The 20,640-nt window shown below is 54.3% G+C and overlaps 2 protein-coding genes across 9 annotated transcripts in view; one reads left to right on the top strand and one right to left on the bottom strand.

Moving 5' to 3' along the window:
• Nucleotides 1–20,640, top strand: part of BRF1 (BRF1 RNA polymerase III transcription initiation factor subunit) — a 77,597-nt gene that overhangs the window by 41,911 nt on the left and 15,046 nt on the right. For 2 of the 7 annotated variants that reach the window (XM_009249558.4, XM_002825173.5), the window contains exons 5-10: nt 3,563–3,635; nt 14,738–14,887; nt 16,023–16,116; nt 18,192–18,318; nt 18,662–18,701; nt 18,791–18,883. In XM_009249558.4, coding sequence (XP_009247833.4) covers nt 3,563–3,635; nt 14,738–14,887; nt 16,023–16,116; nt 18,192–18,318; nt 18,662–18,701; nt 18,791–18,883 — 577 coding nt within the window. The other 5 variants (XM_009249560.4, XM_009249561.4, XM_024231562.3 and 2 more) reach the window with 5 other exon arrangements.
• BTBD6 (BTB domain containing 6) lies at nt 5,055–7,475 on the bottom strand. Of its 2 annotated transcripts, none has more exons than XM_024231563.3 (4): nt 7,052–7,475; nt 6,890–6,980; nt 6,668–6,786; nt 5,055–6,560 (listed from the first exon to the last, which is right to left on the bottom strand). In XM_024231563.3, the coding sequence occupies exons 1-4, from the start codon at nt 7,423–7,425 to the stop codon at nt 5,474–5,476; spliced, it is 1,671 nt and encodes a 556-aa protein (XP_024087331.2). In that variant the 5' UTR covers nt 7,426–7,475; the 3' UTR covers nt 5,055–5,473. The 2 variants fall into 2 exon arrangements, with proteins under 2 accessions (XP_024087331.2, XP_024087332.2); XM_024231564.3 differs by having other exon boundaries at nt 5,055–6,506; nt 7,052–7,473.

Raw genomic sequence — 20,640 nt, 5'->3', positions numbered from 1 at the left:
TTTTAATTAAAAATTTTTTTGTGAGTACCTAGTTTGGTATAGGAGATTATTTCTTTTGACCTTGCATTTTATTTATTTGTTTATTTATGAGATGGAGTCTCGCTCTGTCACCCAGGCTGGAGTGCAGTGGCGTGATCTCCGCTTACTGCAACCTCTGACTCCCGGGCTCAAGCGATCCTCTCAAGTAGCTGGGACCACAGGTGCCCACCACCATGCTCGGCTGTTTTGTATTTTTAGTAGAGACGGAGTCTTGCCATGTTGCCCAGGCTGCTCTTGAACTCCTGAGCTCAAGCAATCCTCCCACCAAGGCCTCCCTAAGTACTGGGATCACAGGCATGAACAACCATACCTGGCCTCTTGCATGCATTTTAAATTGTAGAAAAATCTTATATTACAGTCTGTTTGGAGACACTCACTTTCTGGGTACCACAGAAAGCATTTTCAGTTATATCTCTCTTTCCATATGACTGAACAAAGTGACAGAGTGGAAAGACCAACCCCAGGGACCCCTGTGCAGACAGGACACAGGGTGGGGGCACCGAGGCTCTGCAGGGATGGTGCTGGGGGCTGCACCACAGGTCCTTGGTGACCATGCTGCTGAGGACTCAAAAAGAGAAATATTGAAAACAGTTGTGACCACAGTGCAGAATTCATGTAGATTTCACTCCTCGAAGGGAGCTCTGTCCAGATCCAGGTGCCCACAGAGGTTGTGGGCACCCACAGGCTGTGCTGCCACCTTTGGTCCTCGAGGGCTTTCCGCCTTTGGCAACAGCCCACAGTTAGGCTTCTGCCCGTGTCAGGTGGCACCTGGGGTCCTTGTCCTCCCAGCTGTCTTTATAAATGGCAACTCAGAAGCTACTGCTGAAATATTTTGTGGTCAAGCTAAAAACAGTCTGCTGGAATTGTGATAATCCAGCAAGTCCACATTTCAGATGCTCTGTGCTCAGTGCAGGGCAAAACCACATGACCCTGGTTCCAACCCCATGACTTCCCAGGGAAGATGAGTGTGAGGGCCAGGGCCAGGGCAGCTGCTCCGGAAATGGTCAGGCTCCTGGGGACTCAGATGGTCCCATGGCGAGCTCATGGAGTCTCCCTCTTGATCCCTGCCTTAGGGCAGACCCAGGTTGCTCACTGGCCTGGGCACACAGCTCATCAGACACCCACAAGGGCAGTCTGCAGGCAGAACCCACCTGCTGCCCAGGAAGAGAGATGGGGGGGCAGCTGGCCATGCCCCACCCTGACCTCTGCCCTCAAGGAGCAGCCACTGTTAGACTGTTAGCAAGAGAATTTCCAATAAATGGTCCTCATACATGTTAGCAACTCTGTAAAGAACTGCATGTGTTTAGGCCGGGTGCGGTGGCTCACACCTGTAATCCCAGCACTTTGGGAGGCTGAGGCAGGCAGATGAGCTGAGGTCAGGAGTTCGAGACCAGCTTGGCCAACATGGTGAAACCCCGTCTCTACTAAAAATACAAAAATTAGCTGGGCGTCATGGCGGATGCCTATAATCCCAGCTACTTAGGAGGCTGCGACAGGAGAATCGCTTGAACCCCGGAGGTGGAGTTTGCAGTGAGTCGCGATTGCGCCATTGCACTCCAGCCTGGGCAACAAGAGTGAAACTCCGTCTCAAGAAAACAAACAAACAAAAAATTGCAGCCAGGTGCGGTGGCTCACTCCTGTAATCCCAGCACTTTGGGAGGCTGAGGCGGGCAGATCACGAGGTCAGATCGAGACCATCCTGGCTAACATGGTGAAACTCCATCTCTACTAAAAATACAAAAAAATTAGCCGGGCGTGGTGGCGGGCACCTGTAGTCCTAACTACTCAGGAGGCTGAGGCAGGAGAATGACCTGAACCCGGGAGGCGGAGCTTGCAGTGAGCAGAGATCACACCACTGCACTCCAGCCTGGGCGATAGAGTGAGACTCCGTCTCAAAAACAAACAAACTAAAACAAAAAAACTGCATGCGTTTTGCACACATGGCTTTTTAAACGTGAGTTTCCATGTAAAGGCCCTTTGGAGATTGCTCACTTGCAGCGTCCCTGTGTCTCTGGGACACAAGGTTGGGGGGTGTGGAGTTTGAGATGGGCAGGCAGAGGCCAGCAGCAGCTCATGGTTCTGCTGTGGCTTAAAGAGAGATGTGGGATCAGGGCGATCAAGATGCAGGGGCCTGGCAGGAACCCAGCACAGGGGCTGGGGCACTCACACGTGACGTGTGTGAGTCACACCTAGACACACTGCATGCGGATGCACACACAGACTACATGTGCTGACACGCCCCGCAGTTTGGTAAGCAGACCCCAGGGATCCCTGGAACCCCCAGAAACTGTGAGGAGGAGAAATTCCTTAAGAAGGCACACTCTGTGAGCCACTAGGCCTTGTGATGGAGCCCTCGGATATAATGGAGAAGATGGAAGCTGCGCCCCACTGGGGTGGAAGGTGACCAGGAGGAGCTGCTGTGGGGGCCCAGCCCTCCCAGTGGGCAGGGTCCCTGATCAGAGGTATCCCCCACAAGCGCTGCCTCTGTCTCCTGCCTCTAGCGCAGACAGGCCCCTTTGTGTGCGGTCCCTTAGGTCTCCCAGTACCCCGGAGTCAGCAAGCACCTGGAAGTGCTACTGGCGTGCCAGGACAAGGGGACTTGTCTAGGGGCCCACAAGCCAGGCTTGGTCAGGCGAGGGAATTCTTTGGGGGAGGCTAGTGGCAGAGGGCCAGACTGGCCAAGCCTGTGAGGCCTGAGGGCCCCAGGGGCAAGCCTGGGATGAAGACAGCCAAGGGTGGGCAGGGCTCTTGCAGGCTCCAGCAGGGACCAGGCTATTCCTGCTCTGCACCTCATCCACACCTGCCAGCAGACATTGCTCTGAAGTGTCCTCCCCCAGCCAGCAGGGCTCCTTAGGGGTACTCGGCCCACGGCAGGGCTGTGCACAGGGTCTGCACGCAGGCTAGAGTCCTTGTTTTGCTGAGGGCAAGCAGCGCTGCTCCCATCACTGCCAGCCCTCGGGGTTGCCCCTCTCGGTCTGGGCCTCACCTCTACTGCCCTATGGCAGGTAGCTGAGGCAGGGGTGACAGGATCTGCATGGATTTGGACCTAAGGTAGGAACAGTGCGGGAGGCAGGGGAGTCACTGAGGAACACAGATCTCAATCCCAGCAAGGGGGCTGAGGCCAAGACCCCTGGGCCCATCGGAATCTGGGCTGGAGGTGTGGCTGGTGGGAGCACGTGGGCAGAACAGGTTTTGTGTTCATGGGTGCGCAATTGTGAATGAAATGCAGCGTGCACTGTGGGATGATGCCCTGGGAGGGACCTTGCAGTCAGGTTTTCTTCTAAGCAGATGCCATCATTGGCGAGACGGCAGCACGGCCTAAAACAGTGACTTAGAGGAAGAAGGCAGGGCCCTGGGAGCCCCAGCAGCCAAGGGAGGACAGCCAGGCTTGTGGGTGTGGGGTGGCTGCTCCACAGGCCATCGGAGTCTTTAAAGACTGAACAAGAGATGCATTTTAAGAGAAAAAAAGCAAACATTTCCTTAAATACCAATGCTGTTTCTGGTTGTGATCTCTCCATCTCAGGTGAATGTGTACGTGCTGGGAAAGACGTTTCTCCTCTTGGCAAGAGAGCTCTGCATCAATGCGCCGGCCATAGGTAGGCATCTGGGTGAGATGCTGGGGTGTCCAGCAGGCTGCTGTAGGGACTAGCGTGCCAAATGTCCTTTGAACAGTGGAGGGAAATCCTGTCCAAGTACGGGACCCCCTCAAGGTAAGTTTCTTAAAGCTGCTAGGAGCTCAGCAATGTGGGGCCTTATTTTCTAAGACAGAGTCTTACTGTTGTCAAGGCTGGAGTGCAGTGGCACAGTCATAGCTCACTGCAGCCTCAAACTCCTGGCCTCAAGCGATCCTCCTGCCTTGGCCGCCCAAAGCACTGGGATTACAGGCATGAGACTGCACCTGGCCTGGGGCTTGCTTTCTGCTGCAAAACTAGAAGGCCTGTTGTCCGTGCCTGTCAGGTGTGCAGGAAGGTGTAGACGGGGAAACAAGTGCTGCGTGCTGGAAGCATCTTGTGTGGACAAGGTTTAAGGAACACATCTGGCACCAGGTGCCTCTGGACAGATGGGGACAGTGGGGCAGCTCCTGGTTGTGCTTTCCAGCCACAGCCCTCTTTTGTGGTTTTTCTGCCACTTTTCTGTGTTGAGTGCCCAGTGTATGCGAGTTTGTGGAACTCCTGTATGCCTTTCTTGACGTGTTAGGTGTAGGGTAAGTCCCGTCTCCCCGAGGCAGCAGCAGTGTTCATGCATGCAGAATCTAACCTAGTGGAAAAGTCTAGAAGGAAAGGATCAGAACAGCACTCACTGCCCGATGGTTCTGAACTACCCTTTCTTTACCAAGCAGATGACTGGTTTCCACAGCCCACTTAGAGGCCCCTTGCTTACTTTGCCTGTCTGCATCTAGGAGCGTATGTCCTTGGGGCGGAGAAGCACCAGGTGGGGCTGGGTCACCAACAGGACTGAGCAGCATGGGCTGCAGCAGCAGAGGGGCACTGGCTGGGGCTCTACACTCAGCCCATGCCCTCTCCCAGGTGCCAAGAGGGGCCATCCCTCTTTTCAGGGGTCATACAGGTTTTCCAGAAAGCAACTGCCTACGGGGTATGCAGAGTGGGAGGACAGAGGCAAGGGGTGGGAGAGCCTGCTTCACCCTATAGTCCACTCCTGCAACAGGCTGTCCCGCAGCAGTGTCACAGCTAGTGACACTGTGTCCCCAGGGTCCAGAATGCTGGGCCCAGCAGAATACTCCCCCGACAATCTGTTCATAGGGTGGGACTCTGAGGTGCTAGTGATGCATTAGAACATAGAGACAACCAGGCACCTGGTGTTTCCTAGGGTGGCCCAGAAGCCAGCCAGCAACCCAGGGGACAGATAGGCTTCACTGGGGCGCAGTTTGCTCCTAACCACATAGCATGTTCAGCATGACAGGTTTTCTTCTCGGCATGGGAGGGAGCTGTTCTGTTGCATGAGAAAGAGAATACCCCACTGTACAACTCCTGTAGTCATTTACTGACACGTGGGTGTTATTTTAGGCAACCTTTATTACAGAAGTCCGCTATTTTAAGTGACTTTTTGCCGATTTTAGATTTGAAGGGAGGGTCTCAAGCTTGGAAGCACTTAGAACCCAAGAGGGTAGCAGGAACATCCAACCCCTCAAAGCAGGTGCTGTGGGTGCCACTGGGAGGGGATCTGGGGCCTGTCTTGAGCCCTAAATCTTCCTCCACCTGAGATGTGCACCTCAGTGTACCAGAGATGCCTAAGACTCCAATCCCTGGGCTCTGGCTATGTGGAAAAGGTCTCTACTTTACACAATCAAGCTTCAGCTGACTACGTGTCAAAGAGAGACAAGGTTAAGAGCAGCCTTTCACAGTGTCAAGAAGCAGTTAGCATCTTGACTTCCCCTCCACTCACTCGCCGACCTGCTGCAGCCTCCCCGGGCACCTCAGGCATAGAAAATGAGCTCAGGGATCTGTCCACCCTGGACCCCAGTCCCATTGGTGCTGTCCGAGGAGCACTGGAACTGGAAGGCCACCTTTCCACACTGCACTTCCGTCATCCCCTCCTGCCCAAAGTAGCTGAGTTCGCTGCCGTCCAGGACAGCACTGGCCGTGTAGAAGGTATCTTGTTCAACCTGGACCGGGTGTTCAAACCAGACCGGGAAGGTGTTACTGGATCCGTCTGACATGAACTTGGTCAGGTTCTGAGCCAGAACCACCCCAAGCCGCTTGAGCTCAATCTTCACGCTGTACTCAGCCTTCCCAGAGCTGGATCCATACAGGCCCAGCCCTGCAATAAATACCCTTCTGTCCACTGCAAACTGGATGCTGTCGCAGCGCCCGCGGTACCGCCACTGGTTGCTGCGGTAGGCAGAAGACTGGAATCGGTGGCACCTCTGCGGGGCGAGGCCCTTCCTCTTGGTCAGGGGGAAGTCCAGACGGGGCTTGTTGGTGGCCGTGTACCACAGGAAGATGCTGTGGGTCTCCTCCAGAGTCAGGATGTCTGACTGGGCAGCGCCGTTGGCAAACTCCTCCAGGGTCATGGTTGGAATTCGGACCAGATAAAGGGCTCGCCCCAAAACATGCCTCTTGTTTCGTGGGGTGACTGGCAGGCCCTGCCTCTTGCACTCCGCCTCGGCCCAGTTCAGGACAGCCTCGAAGACCACCGCCTCCTTGGTGTTGAGGGCCTCCCTAGTGACAATGATCTCCAGCGTCTGCCGGTCTATCTCACAGAAGCCTTCGGACCGTAGGGCCATCTCGGCCTGTGCATCAATGACCTCCCAGCAGCGCTGCGTCAGCTCGGGCTCCTCAAACAGCCGGCTCTGGGACAGCAGGACGCAGGCGTTCTTGGCTTCCAAACTTGTCTCCAGAAAGTTGACACAGGCTTTTGCCAATGCTGGGACAATGTACTTCTTAGCAGCGTACAGAGTGGCCAGCACCGTGTCAGCTTCCAGATCGATCTCATCACTGTACATGTACCTAGGCGAGGCAGGGCCCGCGTCAGGGGCTGGCTCCCAAGCACCCATTGCGGGGCTGGGCCAGGGAGAGAAGTCCATCAGCTCTTGTGTGCTTCCCCTCAGAAGCCTCGGGAGGCCGCCTAAAACGGACCCACCCGTCCTTCCCCAGTAGAGTGGACTTACTTTAACAGGATCAGAAAGGCTGCGGGCTCCACGTCTGGAATGTGAATTTCAGATTTGACTTCCGCCAGGTCTCCGTAGAACATGGCATAGAAGACCGAGCTGCCGACAGCCAGGACGTACTGGGAGGAGAAAGCGCCGCCATGAGCCTGGCTCTCCCGCAGGCTGCGGGTCAGCCACACGGCGGGCGGGGCACGCGTTCCGAGAGGGGCCGCCGCTACCCACCTTGTGGGCAGGCACCGTCCTGGTCGCCCCCGGGGGCCCCACGACGAAGTGTACGTCGGCCATGAGCTCGTTGTTGAACATGAGCGCGTTCCTGCAAAGGCAGAGGCACGGGCTGGGGGCGTGGGCGCGCGCGGGCGCGGGGGCCGCGGGGCACGGGCTCACCTCTCGCGCAGCGTGGGGCGGCAGCACCGCCAGCCGGGGCTCTCCTGGTGGTGGTTGCCGAGTGTGGGCGGCGCGGGCGCGGGCGGCGGCGGCGCGGGCGCGGGGGCGCTGGGCGGGCTACGCGGCCCGGCCTTCCTGACCACGGCGGCGCCGGCGTTGCTGTTGGCTAGGTCCGCGGCCGCGGCGCTGGCGGGAGCGTAGAGTTCCGCCGCCATCTTCGCGGGCGGGACGGCGGGGGCAGCCTCGGCGCCTGTGGACGCCGCGCCCCGCGCCCTCGCGCCGCGCCGGGGCCTCGGGAGCGGCTCTGCAAGCAAAAGCAAGGAGGTCAGGCACTGAGCGACGCGGCCGTGCAGGCAGGCTAGGGGTAGCAGCATGGGCGGCGGCGCTGTGACCCGCGGGGCTGCCACCCGCTCCCCTGCCACCCCCGCCCCTGCGACCCCCGCCCCTGCGACCTCCGCCTCTGCGACCCTGCCGGAGCCCAGCCTAGCGCAGCCCGGCCAGGCCCGGCCGCGGGGGGCGCCGTCCCGCCAGCCCGCCCGAGCCTGTACCCGCCGCGGCGCCGGTGCGTCACGCTGCGTCACGCTGCGTCAGGGCCGCGCCCCGCGCGACGACGCTGCCTCGCAGCCCCGCCCCCAGGCCAGACAGCCTGGTGGCTGCTCACGCTTCTGCCCCGCAACGAGCGCGAGCCGCGCGCGGTGCGGAGGCAGCCGTGGAAAGCGGCTCCCGGCGCTAGCAGGCGGCCGCTCCCAGACCTGCAGTGCCATGCGCAGGTGCTTGCGCCCGATCTTTAGTTAGCGAGCTTTTGGTTAGGAACGCAGGTGGACCTGCTTGTTTGGCCATTTGTATTCCGGAGTCTACCTCTGGCCGCGGCCTGTGGGATGGTCGTTGGGCTTCCTCGTTCGTTCACATGCCTCGCGATTTAGCTTACTGCGGACGCCAGCAGCCAGCGCTTGCAGAGAGCGCGGTTCACTCTGCTCTGAGGGCTTTACAGGGGCAGGAGCTGCTATTTCCCGGCATTTTCCTCGAGGAAATGGGCACAGAGAGGTTAGTCGCGTGCTGAAGGTCACAGAGCCGGCGGGTGGGCAAGTCAGGATCTGGCCCTGGGCCTGCAGTCCTGGAGCTTGGGCCCCAGGGCGCGCCCTGCCTCTGTGGCTCTGCCTGTGGATCGCAGTCGCAGGCTCGCTCCCTGTGGGGCCTCCAGCGTCCCAGCCTGGGGCTAATCCTGGGAGGTGCGTGGCATGGGGCACTGGCTTTGCTGATGAGGAGACCAGACTTCAGAGGCCGTGTCACCTGGCCTGGGCCGCACAGCTGGTGCACGCCAAGCTCGCGTGCAGAGGAAGCTCCAGAGGCCTGGCTGTCAGGAGAGTTCCTCCCCGAGGACACACACGCAACCTCCTGAACCCCCAGGCTTTAGACTTTTAAAACTTCCGTATACAGGAAACCCCACAGGACGCAGCCAGCATCTCGGGTCATGGGTGCACCCGTCAGCGCAGTCCTGGGCTAAACAGTGAACAGGAGCTGTATGTCTCTGTGGTCGTTACAGTTGTAGTGAATGTTCCCTGGGAGAGTCCTCTTCAGAAGATATTTGCCGTATTTCCAACACTCCAGGATGGATGAGCAACTACAAGTCAGGAAGGAAAAGGCTGACAACCCAGTTTTTTAAAAAACGAGCAAAGGACTTGAACAGACACCATGCAATGGCCCAGAGTGCACACATCATCATTTCTCCCAGGAATGGGGCGCCCGAGCCCCCAGGCGGCTGAACTTGAGACTTGTCACGTAGTGTTGGTGGAATGCAGAGCAGCTGGAGATCACCTGCTGCAGGTGGGTGTGTAACTCCGCACAGCCAAGCGGTTTGGAAAGCTGTAGCATATGCATGAGGGTCCAGAAAGTTCCGAGAGAAAGTGTGTGGATGCACCCGCCAAGGACACACCTACCGAGGCCACAGCTGAGATTTCATAGTGTGGGACCCCACTGGCAAAGACACGCTGGCTGCTGTGGCCATGGTTTCTGTCCCAGCCGTCTATTTCCATAGAAGAAGGTAACGGGTATAAGCAGTTTCCAGGAGAAATACAAATGGCCAGAGTGGAGACAGCCTACATGTCCATCAGCAACAGAAAGGATCAACAGGTTGTGGTGGGTCCATTTGGGGAATGCAGTGAGAAGGAATAACACAGCAACACACAAGATCTGGGCGACAGCTGCCTCAGAGGGGGTGCCAGGATAGAACTGCTGAGCCGTCAGACATAGTCAGTGTCCTGATCTGCATGGTGGTGTGGAGTGTGTGAATAATAATTTTCATCCTTAGAAAGAAGCCACTCTTTGCACTTTGATTTTTAAATATGTTACAGTGTAGGCCGGGCGCGGTGGCTCACGCCTGTAATCCCAGCACTTTGGGAGGCCAAGGTGGGCAGATCACTTGAGGTCAGGAGTTTGAGACCAGCCTGGCCAACATGGTGAAACCCCATCTCTACTAAAAATACAAAAATTAACTGGGTGTGGTGGGCACCTGTAATCCCAGCTACTCGGGAGGCTGAGGCAGGAGAATGGCTTGAACCAGGGAGGCGGAGGTTGCGGTGAGCTGAGATCACGCTACTGCACTCCAGCCTGGGTGAGAGAGCGAGACTCCGTTGACCAGGCTGGTCTTAAACTCCTGGCCTCAAGTGATCCACCCGCCTAGACCTCCCAAAGTGCTGGGATTACAGGTGTGAGCCACCATGCCCAGCCTATTCTTTTTTGTTTGTGGTAATGGCCATCTTAATGGATATGAGGTAGTGTCATGTGGTTTTGATTTGCATATCCCTGATAAATAATGTTGAGCATCTACTTATGTGCTTGTTGGCCATTTGCATGCCATGTTTGGAGAAACGTCTGTTCAAGGGCTTTGCCTTTTTTTTGAGACAGAGTCTCACTCTATTGCCCAGGCTGGAGTGCGGTGGTGAGGGCGCACTGCAACATCCGCCTTGCAGGTTCAAGCGATTCTTGTGCCTCAGCCTCCCAAAGAGCTGGGATTACTAAAGTGCAGTTTGCCCATTTTTAATCGGTTTTGTTCCTGAGTTGTAGGAGTTTTTTGTATATTCAGTATGTTAACTCCTTATGAGATAGATGGTTTGCACATAGTCACTTCCATTCCATAGGATATCATTTCTGTTCATGGATTCCTTTGCTGTGCAGAAACTTTTTAGTTTGAGGTCATCCCATTTGTCTATTTTTACTTTCGTTGCCCTTGCTCTTGGTGTCATGTTCAAGAAATCATTGCCAAGACCAATGTCATAAAGTTTTTCCCTGTGTTTTCTTCTAAGGGTTTTATAGTTTCAAGTTTGTGTTTGGGTCTTGCATTGGTTTTGAGTTAGTTTTTGTGTATGATGTAAGGTAAGGGTCTATCTTTATTTGCAAGTGGATATCCAGTTTTCCCAGCACTGCTTATTGAAGAGACCATCCTTTCCCCATTGTGTAAGAAGTTCTTGTCACCCTTGTTGAAGGTCACCTGTCTGTCATTGTTGTTTCTGGCCCTGTGCTGTCCTGTCCTGTCCTGTTCTGTTCTGTTGGTCTGTAGGTCTGTATGTCAGCACCATACTGGCTGTTAGACTTTTTAATTCTTTTCTTGACAGTGGCAATTTATTTGCTTCTTTTTCTTATTAGTCCCTTTGCCTACTTTAAATAATTAATTTTGTTAATTTTTAGTTTTCTGTTATTTTAGTTCATTAATTTCATTGCTTCCTTTATTTATTTATTTATTTATTTATTTGAGATGGAGTCTTGCTCTGTCACCCAGGCTGGAGTGCAGTGGCACGATCTCAGCTCACTGCAACCTCCACCTCCCAGGTTCAAGTGATTCTCCTGTCTCAGTCTCCTGAGTAGCTGGGATTACAGGCGCATGCCACCACACCCGGCTAATTTTTTGTATTTTTTAGTAGAGACAGGGTTTCACTGTGTTGCCCGGGCTGGTTTCAAACTTCTGAGCTCAGGCAATCCACCTGCCTCGGCCTCCCAAAGTGCTAGGATTACAGGCGTGAGCCACCACGCCTGACCCATTGCTTCCTTAAATATACAAAGCGCTTAAGTTAATAAAGTTACCTGAAGGATTGAACTTTAATTTCTAATAGCGTTTGGAGGTGAGGGGACTACTTGTTTTTGCTCATTTTTAGTTTTTTTTTTTTTTTTTGCACTTGGGGTCAAATGGCATGTCCTATGTGCTGTTACCTGAAATATATTGAGGGTTTCTTTGTTTTATAATACCTGGCCATTTTCATAACTGTCCCACAGACACTGGAAAAGCATGATGACTCCATGGGGTACAGAATTTAGAACATCCTTGTTAGATTGAGCCTATGGTGATGTGTCTTAAGTCATCCCTTAGTCTTTTTTTTCCTAATCAGTCTGTCAAATTTCAGAGAACCATGTTAAAATCCCCCATTATTGTGGTTTTGAAGGTTGTTTCCAGTGTTTTTCCTTCATTTAATTCTTCCTCCGTCACTGTGTGCCTGCAGATTCCAGGCTGCTTGACATGGTTTCCTTTCCATGATGAAATGCCCATGCTTGTCCCGTGCCGCTCTGCCACTCCGCGTTTGCCCACCGTGCCGCCGCTGCCCACCACCTCCTCCTCCACCCTAGTCACTGATGGATTTGTCTTGAAAAAAACACTTTTTGCTTGTCTTTTTTGTTTTTTGTTTTGAGACATGGTGTCAGTCACCTAGGCTAGAATGCAGTGGCACAGTCATGGCTCAATGCAGCCTCGACCTCCTGGACTCAAGCAATCCTCCCACCTCAGCCTCCCAAGTAGCTGAGACAACAGGTATGCATCACTACACTAGGCTAAATTTTTCATTTTTTGTGAAGATGGGGGTCTCGCTATATTGCCTAGGCTGGTCTCAAACTCCTGGGCTCAAGCGATCCTCCTGCCTTGGCCTCCCAAAGTTCTGGGACTCACAGGTGTGAGCCACTGCATCCGGCCCCAGATTTTTTTTTTTAAGAGATGGGGTCTTGCTGTGTTTCCCAGGCTGACCTCGAACTCCCAGGCTCAAGCAATCCTCCCACCTTGGCCTTCAAGTAGCTGGGAATGTAGGTATGAGCCACTCTGCCTGGCTTGTCTTGAATTTTTTTTTTTTTTTTTTGAGATGGAGTCTTGCTCTGTCGCCTAGGCTGGAGTACAGTGGCGCAATCTTGGTTCATTGCAACCTCCACCTCCCGGGTTCAACCAAATTCTCCTGTCTCAGCCTCCTTAGTACCTGGGACGACTACAGGCGCACACCACCACACCCAGCTAATTTTTGTATCTTTAGTAGAGATGGGGTTTCACTATATTGGCCAGGCTGGTCTTGAATTCCTGACGTCAGGTGATCCACCCTCCTCGGCCTCCCAAAGTGCTGGGATTACAGGTGTGAGCCACTGTGCCCAGCCGTCGATATATTTACCAGTGTTTTTGAACTGAGTTTTCTATTTCAAGAATTAATGAGCGTCAAAGTCCCACCCACATTAGTACATCTTTTCCTTTCTTTTTTTTTTTTTTTTTTTTCTGTTGCCCAGGCCTGAGTACAGTGGTGCAATCACAGCTCACTGCAGCCTCAACCTCCCGGTTTCAAGTGATGCTACTGCCTCAACCTCCTCAGTAGCTGGGACTAGACCACACCCACTAATTTTTTTTTTTTTTTTTTTTTTTTTAGAGACAGAGTCTTGCTCTGTTGCCCAGGCTGGAGTGCAGTGGCATGATCTTGGCTCACTATAACCTCCACCTCCCAGGTTCAAGCAGTGCTGTAGTCTCAGCCTTTCAAGTATCTGGGACTATAGGTGCCCGCCACCACACCCGGCTAATTTTTTTTTTTTTTTTTTTTTTTTTTTTTTAGTAGAGACAGGATTTCACCATGTTGTCCAGGGTGGTCTCGAACTCCTAAGCTCAGGCAATCCACCTGCCTTGGCCTCCCAAAATTCTGGGATTGCAGGTGTGAGCCATCACACCCGGCCTCACACCCACTAATTTTTTTGTTTGTTTGTTTGTTTTTTGAGACAGAGTCTCACTGTGTCATCCAGGCTGGAGTGCAGTGGCATGATCTTGGCTCACTGCAATCTCCGCCTCCTAGGTTCAAGCGGTTCTCCTGCCTCAGCCTCCCAAGTAGGTGGGATTACAGGCGTGCACCACCACGCCCAGCTCATTTTTTGTATTTTAGTTGAGACAAGGTTTCACCATGTTGCCCAGGGTGGTCTCGATCTCCTGAGCTCAGGCCATCCACCCGCCCTAATCTCCCAAAGTGTTGGGATTACAGGCGTGAGCCGCAGCACCCGGCCCCAGTCAAATTTTTTTTAAAAATTTTTGTATAGACTTCGTCTTTGTATTGCCCAGTCTATAAGCATATCTTTTTTTGAGACAGAGCTTCGCTCTTGTTGCCCAGGCTGGAGTGCAATGCTGCAATTTCAGCTCACCAAAACCTCCGCCTCCCTGGTTCAAGCAATTCTCGTGCCTCAGCCTCTTGAGTAGCTGGGACTAGAGGCATGCACCACCACACCCTCCAAATTTTGTATTTTTAATAAAGATGGGGTTTCTCCATGTTGGTCAGGCCGGTCTCGAACTCCGGACCTCAGGTGATCCGCCCACCTCGGCCTCCCAAAGTGCTGGGATTACAGGTGTGAGCCACCGCGCCCAGCGTATAAGCATATTTTTTATCATTCTTTTTATTTCTAGCTCCGATGATTGTATCTTATTGAAAATCATTAAAAATCTTAGCAATTATTTTAAATTATCTTATTTTTTTCTCCCAATAATATATATTTTAGCAGCCAAATCACCACAAATTATTTGTTTTTATCTTTAGTTGTGGGTGCATAGCGGGTATGTGTATTTATGGGGTACATGAGGTGTCTTGATGCGTGCATGCAGTGTGTAACAATAACATCAGGGTAAATGGAACATCTTTCACCTCAAGCGTTTATCCTTCATGTTACAGACACCCTCAGCTGGAAAGGGGGGGCCGCGTCGTGAGTATGAACGGATGCAAGTCATAGCCACCTGAGCCTGGTGGGGCACAGCAGGGCCCTGTGGAGTCACATCCCGGCCTCATGCTCGGCATAGGGGAGCGCAGCTTAGATCCATGCAGTCGCTCAGGGCCCAGGCTGCACAGCGCCCGGCCTGTCCTGCTCTAGGCACTCCCTCACGGCACTGTGCCGTGCTGGCAGAGGTGCGCAGCGCCAGTCCTCAGTGTGCACACACAGCCCCCGTGGCACTGCCATGCTGGTAGAGATGCCAGAAGTGGGTCCTTCTCTCACCCATGAGTGTCAGCTGATGCCGGCCGGCTGGTGACTTGTGTGCCCAGCCCACGCCTGTCTTGCTCTAAGAGTCCCAGGACCGTTGTTGGGGGTGGTGCTGTCTGCATGGTCTGGAGGGAAGGCTGCTGGGTGTGAGCCCGACTGTGCCCTGAGCAGGGCGGCCATGCAGTAGGGGCACGCTGCCTGGCTCTAGCGTGTCTGCAGCAGGCTGGCTGGCAGGCAGCAGGTGGCCAGTGGCTCTCCTGGGTTCAGTGCGATGGCTGCCCCAGCTGAGGGTCAGAGAGGCTTTGTCCAGGGGAGGGGGACTGGTGGGGGGCCTGGGTGCCTGGAAAGACAAGTGCAGGTTGCCCCAGCCCTGGGCTGCGTAGGCCGCCTGTGCACGTGCTATGGCACACCGAGGTGGGCACTGAGGTGCTGTGTCTGCCACAGACCCGTGCCTGTATATTCCACGCTTTGCGCACCTGCTGGAATTCGGGGAGAAGAACCACGAGGTGTCCATGACCGCCCTGAGGCTCCTACAGAGGATGAAGCGGGACTGGATGCACACAGGCCGGCGCCCCTCGGGCCTCTGCGGAGCAGGTACAGCGGGCCCTGCCTGCCTGGGGGATGCTGGCCTGGGTCCTGGCTTCACACTTTCCTGACTCCTGAGTGCTGGTGGGCTGTGCCGTATGTTTGCAGAGCACTGAGAGCTGCCTCCAGCCTCCCGGGGCTGACACTGGCCTGGCCCACCGGGGTCCTCAGCCCTCCAGGACCTCCTGGCTGCCCCGTTGGCCTCTGCGTGTCCTGGCATAAGGGGCAGAACCCTCAGGGCAGAGTGGCCTTGACCCCAGATTGCCTACTTCTGGGGTGCGGCTGCATGGCCATCCCTGCCCGTGGTCTTGTGGGGCCCGGCCCCTGACGTGGATAGTGGTGTGGCCTCTCTCATCTGAGATGCTAGGTTGTTGCTTATGAGGGTGCCACAGGGCTGTCAGGCTGTCCCCCGCCCCCAGCTGGGCGATTGTTCTAGTTGGACCTCTGTGACCCCCCTGGTTGCAGCTGTCACTCAGACTCTCACTTTGCCCTCAGTGTTAGTGGGTGGATGTGGCCGTGGCCTGGTCAGCTACCCCAACCCCGGAATTGGAGCCCCAGGTCGGCAGGGCCCTCACTCCTCACCAGGGCCCTTACCCTCGTGCTCACAGAGTCCACTCTACCCAGCAGGCCAGGTACCAGCATCCCTGCACTGCAGGATTCAGTCCACCTGAGAAGCCGTTCCATCTGCACACACGATCTCCGTGTTTGCACTGGAGGTTCTGGGCCCACTGTGGCCTTGGTGAACCTGTGTCAGCTGCCAGCTGTGGCCTCGCCCCTTTCCTGCCCAGCCTGGCTCTGCGCCCTCAGAAACCCCAGCTCCCATCACAAGCTGTGTTTCCCGCATGGCCATCTTAAAGTTAGTTTGTTTGCTTTGAGGGATTACGTGAAGCTCTCGGAAACCTTCATTTTAATTTTCCTTGATTTGAAAATGGAATGGGATGCAGCTACCACCCACAATAAGATAGAGAGGGTCTCGTTCAGGAGTAGCCATGCCAAGTGAGGGTCTCACTGCCTGGCACAGACACATCTTCCCAGGCCATCATCTCCCTGACCGGGATCCGCAGTGTTGTCCTGGGCCACCACAGGTGCGCTGTCGCCCCGGTTCCCAGCCGTGGTTGACGGGGCCCGTCTCGTTGCCTTCCAGCACTCCTGGTTGCAGCCAGAATGCATGACTTCAGGAGGACTGTGAAGGAGGTCATCAGTGTGGTCAAAGTGTGTGAGTCCACGCTGCGGAAGAGGTAAGGGGCTCTCATTCATGGCATGGGGACCACGCAGAGGCTTCGTCAGTCCAGCTCAGGCCTGCTTGCCAGAGCAGGCGCCACCTCCTGGGACCCTGCTGTCTCCCGCCTGGCTGCTGGCTGGGACCTAGCCTAGCCCCAGTCACGCTATGGCTTGGACATGCTGGCGGGCTGCCTTGCCTCCCTCCAGAGAGTTCCCTGCTAGTCCTTCTGGGGCCGGCCCTGTCCCGCGGAGGCATCCTCCTCCTCCGATCTCTGTATTTTTTTTTTTTTTTTTTTTTTTTTGAGGGACAGCTTCGCTCTGTCGCCCAGGCTGGAGTGCAATAGCGTGATCTCGGCTCACTGTAACCTCTGCCTCCCGGGTCCAAGAGATTCTCCTGCCTCAGCTTCCTGAGTAGCTGGGATTACAGGCGTGTGCCACCACGCCTGGCTAATTTTTTAGTAGAGACGGGGTCTCACTATGTTGGTCATGCTGGTCTTGAACTCCTGACCTCGTGATCTGCCCGTATTGGCCTCCCAAAGTGCTGGGATTACAGGTGTGAGCCACCGCGCCCCGTGTTTCTAAGTTGAGGTGGAGGGTGATGTGTAAAGTTGCCCTAAGTCACAAACAGGCAGGAGGCTGTCTTTGACGTCAGAAGCCTGGTCTGTCTCCTTTTTGGTGTGGCCCGTCCTGGACTTTGAGAGCCCAGGTGACCCCTGTCCCAGTGAGAAGCCGGAGTTCCATAAGAGGTCCCCGCATCAATGAAATGAGTGGCGCAGCAAGCCAGGCAGGCAGGGGCGGGGCTTTGCATCCCTGCTTTGCTGGGTGGTATTTGTCGGGGTTCCTCACAGCTCACCTGCACCGGCAGCCCTGTTTCGTAGATTTTGACAAGGTAAATGTGACAGTGGAGTTGCTGCAACCTGTAACTGCTGTGACATTTATCACAAATCTTAAACACAGGGCTGCTGTTTTTCAGCTGAGATTGTGTCCTGTGGCATTTTCCAAAACCAGCTGTAAAGTATTTCTCTTTAAACATCTGACCATTGATTCTGTAAAAAACCTTTGATTAAACGTGTTGGAGGTTGTGTAGTGTGTAGAGGCGTTCATAAGAACTGAGCCCCATGGCTCACAGGCCTGCAGGGCCCCTTCCTGCCCGACTGCCAGGTGCTGAGGTTCCAGCCCAGCCTCCTCTCTTCAGGCCTTCTGAGTCTTCCGCCTAGGATTGGGGTCCTCTGTGAGTGATGAGGGTGCCTGTGGGCCTTTCTCCTAGTGAGCAGAGGTCCGGGCAGGATCGGGTAGGGGTGGAGAAGCCGCCAGAAGGGACCTGGGCGCCGAGGAGCAAGGCCTGAGCGCCAGGCCCTGTGGAGGAACGTCTGGCAAGCACAGTTCATTTATTTGTTTTTATTTTTATTTATTCATTTTTTTGACACAGAATTTCGCTCTTGCCGCCCAGGCTGGAGTACAGTGGCACGATCTCGGCTCACTGCAAGCTCCGCCTCCTGGATTCAAGCGATTCTCCGGCCTCAGCCTCCCAAGTAGCCGAGATTACAGGCTCCCACCACCGTGCCCAGCTAATTTTTGTTATTTTTAATAGAGACGGGGTTTCACCATGTTGGCCTGGCTGGTCTCAAACTCCTGACCTCAGGTGATCCTACCACTTCGGCCTCCCACATGCTGGGATTACAGGCGTGAGCCACTGCGCCTGGCCCTTTATTGTATTTTTTATGTATTTTTTGAGACAAAATCTCTCTCTGCTGCCCAGGCTGGAGGGCAGTGGCACTATCACAGCTCGTTACAGCCTCAACCTCCTGGGCTCAAGCGATTCTCCCTGACCTCAGCCTCCCAAGTAGCAGAAACTGCAGGTGTGCACCACCATGCCTGGCTACTTTTTTTTTTTTTTTTTTTTTTGGGTAGAGACAGAGTCTCACTGTGTTGCCTAGGCTGGTCTCGAAGTCTTGGACTCAAGCAATCCACCCACCTTGGGCTCCCAAAGCGCTGGGATCACAGGCATGAGCCATGCCCAGGCGGAAGCTCAGTTTTAAACAGCTGTTTTCAGAGCCACCAGCTCCATTTCCTATGTCCGGCTCCGTTTTAGGCTCACGGAATTTGAAGACACCCCCACCAGTCAGTTGACCATTGATGAGTTCATGAAGATCGACCTGGAGGAGGAGTGCGACCCCCCTTCATACACAGCTGGGCAGAGGAAGCTGCGGATGAAGCAGGTAGCGCCGGCCTTGGTGTCTGTCTGTGCTGGGCTTGTCAGCCTTGGGGGGAAGCCGCACACCTCGACTGGGGTGGTAGCGGAGCTGGTGCCATCCCAAAGCCTCATAGCCGCTCTTCAGTGCTATGACCAACCAGAGCCCGAGGCTCCGGGATGCACCTCACACAGACTCTGGGAAGTGCCACCTCTTCCCGTGGGGGACACAGGCCCATAGCTCCACCTCCACCGCTGCGTACCTCTAAGTTCTAGCAGCCTGTGGTCCCTGGGGCCCACGGGGCACCCCAGAGGCTGCACTGTGCACCAGGGCCTCCCTTCACGAAGCCTCTCGTCCTGTTCCCTTTCAGCTTGAACAAGTCCTGTCAAAAAAACTGGAGGAGGTTGAAGGTAACCAACCGATCTTCCCATACAATGCTTCTGTTTTGTTGGGAAAATTGATTTTGTGCTGACTTTTTGCTTTTAACTTATGACTTCAGGTGAAATATCCAGTTACCAGGATGCAATTGAGATTGAACTAGAAAACAGCCGGCCAAAGGCCAAGGGGGGCCTGGCCAGCCTGGCAAAAGATGGTGAGTCCACTGTGCCCGGCCCCTATTCAGACCTTTAAAATGTGCTAGAGTCTCAGCAGATCTCTTCAGGATCAGAAAAAGACCTGGAAAGGGAAGGGGATTATCTACAGAATATAAGTTTACCACCGGGCATGGTGGCTCACGCCTGTAATCCCAGCACTTTGGGAGGCCGAGGCAGGAGAATCACGAGGTCAAGAGATTGAGACCATCCTGGCCAACATGGTGAAACCCTGTCTCTACTACAAATACAAAAATTAGCTGGACGTGGTGGTGCGCACCTGTAGTCCCAGCTCCATGGGAGGCTGAGGCAGGAGAATCACTTGAACCTGGGAGGTGGAGGTTGCAGTGAGCCAAGATCGCACCATTGCACTCCAGCCTGGGTGACAGAGCAAGAATCCATCTCAAAAAAAAAAAAAAAAAAAAAAAAGTAAGTTTCCCCTACAAAAGACAGCTTTGCGGGGCCATTTCAAAATATGTCAAAGATATTTTGGGGTAAAATATTTTGATTTCTTTCAGGGCCTGCTACCTGTCATTGATGTTGTACTAGAGTCAGGTTGGAATTTGGTATCTGTTGCTACAAAGTCTGGTCAATCATCAGATCTCTGTTTTGATGTTAATGCTGATGAGCTGTGCCTGAACTCCAAAGGGAGGGGGTATAAGCGGGTATAATGAGGCGTGTCTGACCCCGCCCCCGCTTCCCATCATGGTCTGAACTAGCTTTTCAGGTTTCTTTGAAATCTCCTTGGCCAAGAGAAGGGATCCATTTGGTTGGTTGTGGGGCTTAGAATTTTGTTTTGATTTGTATTCTGTACTGTGTTTTTTCACTTGGGGGTTAGTAGGAGCCACGAGAGGGCCTGAGAACAGAGGCAGGAGGTAGGGAGGCTGTTGCAGGAACCCAGGGTGAGAGACCTGGCCCAGCCTGGTCGAACAGTCCAGGGAGTGTGCATGTCCAGGGAATGTGGCAGCCGGAGCCCCCAAGGCTCCTGGCACCTGTGGCCTGGGCCCACTTGCCCGAGGAGGGGCTTCTAAGAGGCTGCTGTCTCCAGAGGTCATCGCCCACTGACATCTGCTGTCTGGGGATCAGGTGCTTTCCTCCAAGGAGCCATTCCTCACCATGGGGACCCCTCCAGGACTCAGTGCTAGCCAGGAATTTTATATTGGAACACATTCAGAAGAAAGCATTCTAAGACTAGGGAGTGGGTCAGAAAGCAATCTAAGACTAGGGAGTGGGTCAGAAAGCAATCTAAGACTAGGGAGTGGGTCAAACATGGTGGTTCATGCCTGTAATCGCAAATACAGGAGGATTCCTTGAGCAGAGTTCAAGACCAGCCTGGTCAGCATAGTGAGACCCCATCTCTACAAAAAATAAAAAAATTAGCTGGGCGTGGGAGTGTGCACCTGTAGTCCCAGCTGCTCGGGAGGCTGAGGCCGGAGGATCACTTGAGCCCAGGAGTTCGATGTGCAGTGAGCTATGATTGCACCACTGTATTCCAGCCTGGGCAGCAGAGCCAGACCCTGTCTCCAGTACACACACAAAAAAATCCAGAGTGGGATGTTTTAAGATGAGTTTTGCCAACCTTAAAGGAAGAAGCAGAGGCAAAATTAATCTACATAATTTATTTGGGTCAAGCTTGAGGACTGCAGCCAGGGAGGACATATCCCATTGCCCTGAATATACACTCTGGTGAGCAGCAGTTACAGATGGACTTTTTCTGTTTTTGGAGACAGAGGCTCACTCTGTCACCCAGGCTGGAGTG

Source organism: Pongo abelii, chromosome 15, assembly GCF_028885655.2.
Source record: "Pongo abelii isolate AG06213 chromosome 15, NHGRI_mPonAbe1-v2.0_pri, whole genome shotgun sequence".
NCBI classification, from domain to species: Eukaryota; Metazoa; Chordata; class Mammalia; order Primates; family Hominidae; genus Pongo; species Pongo abelii.
Note: the sequence above shows the minus strand (reverse complement) of the source record. Positions and strands in the feature narration are given on the sequence as shown.

Bases quoted from the DNA above. Each gene is read 5' to 3' on its own strand.
- BTBD6 (XM_024231563.3), bottom strand. From the start codon at position 7,425: ATGCTGCTACCCCTAGCCTGCCTGCACGGCCGCGTCGCTCAGTGCCTG. The intron at 6,787-6,889 runs GTGGGTAGCGGC...TTCTCCTCCCAG, and splicing joins GGACGGTGCCTGCCCACAAG to TACGTCCTGGCTGTCGGCAG. The intron at 6,561-6,667 runs GTAAGTCCACTC...TCCCTGGCCCAG, and splicing joins GCCTTTCTGATCCTGTTAAA to CCCCGCAATGGGTGCTTGGG.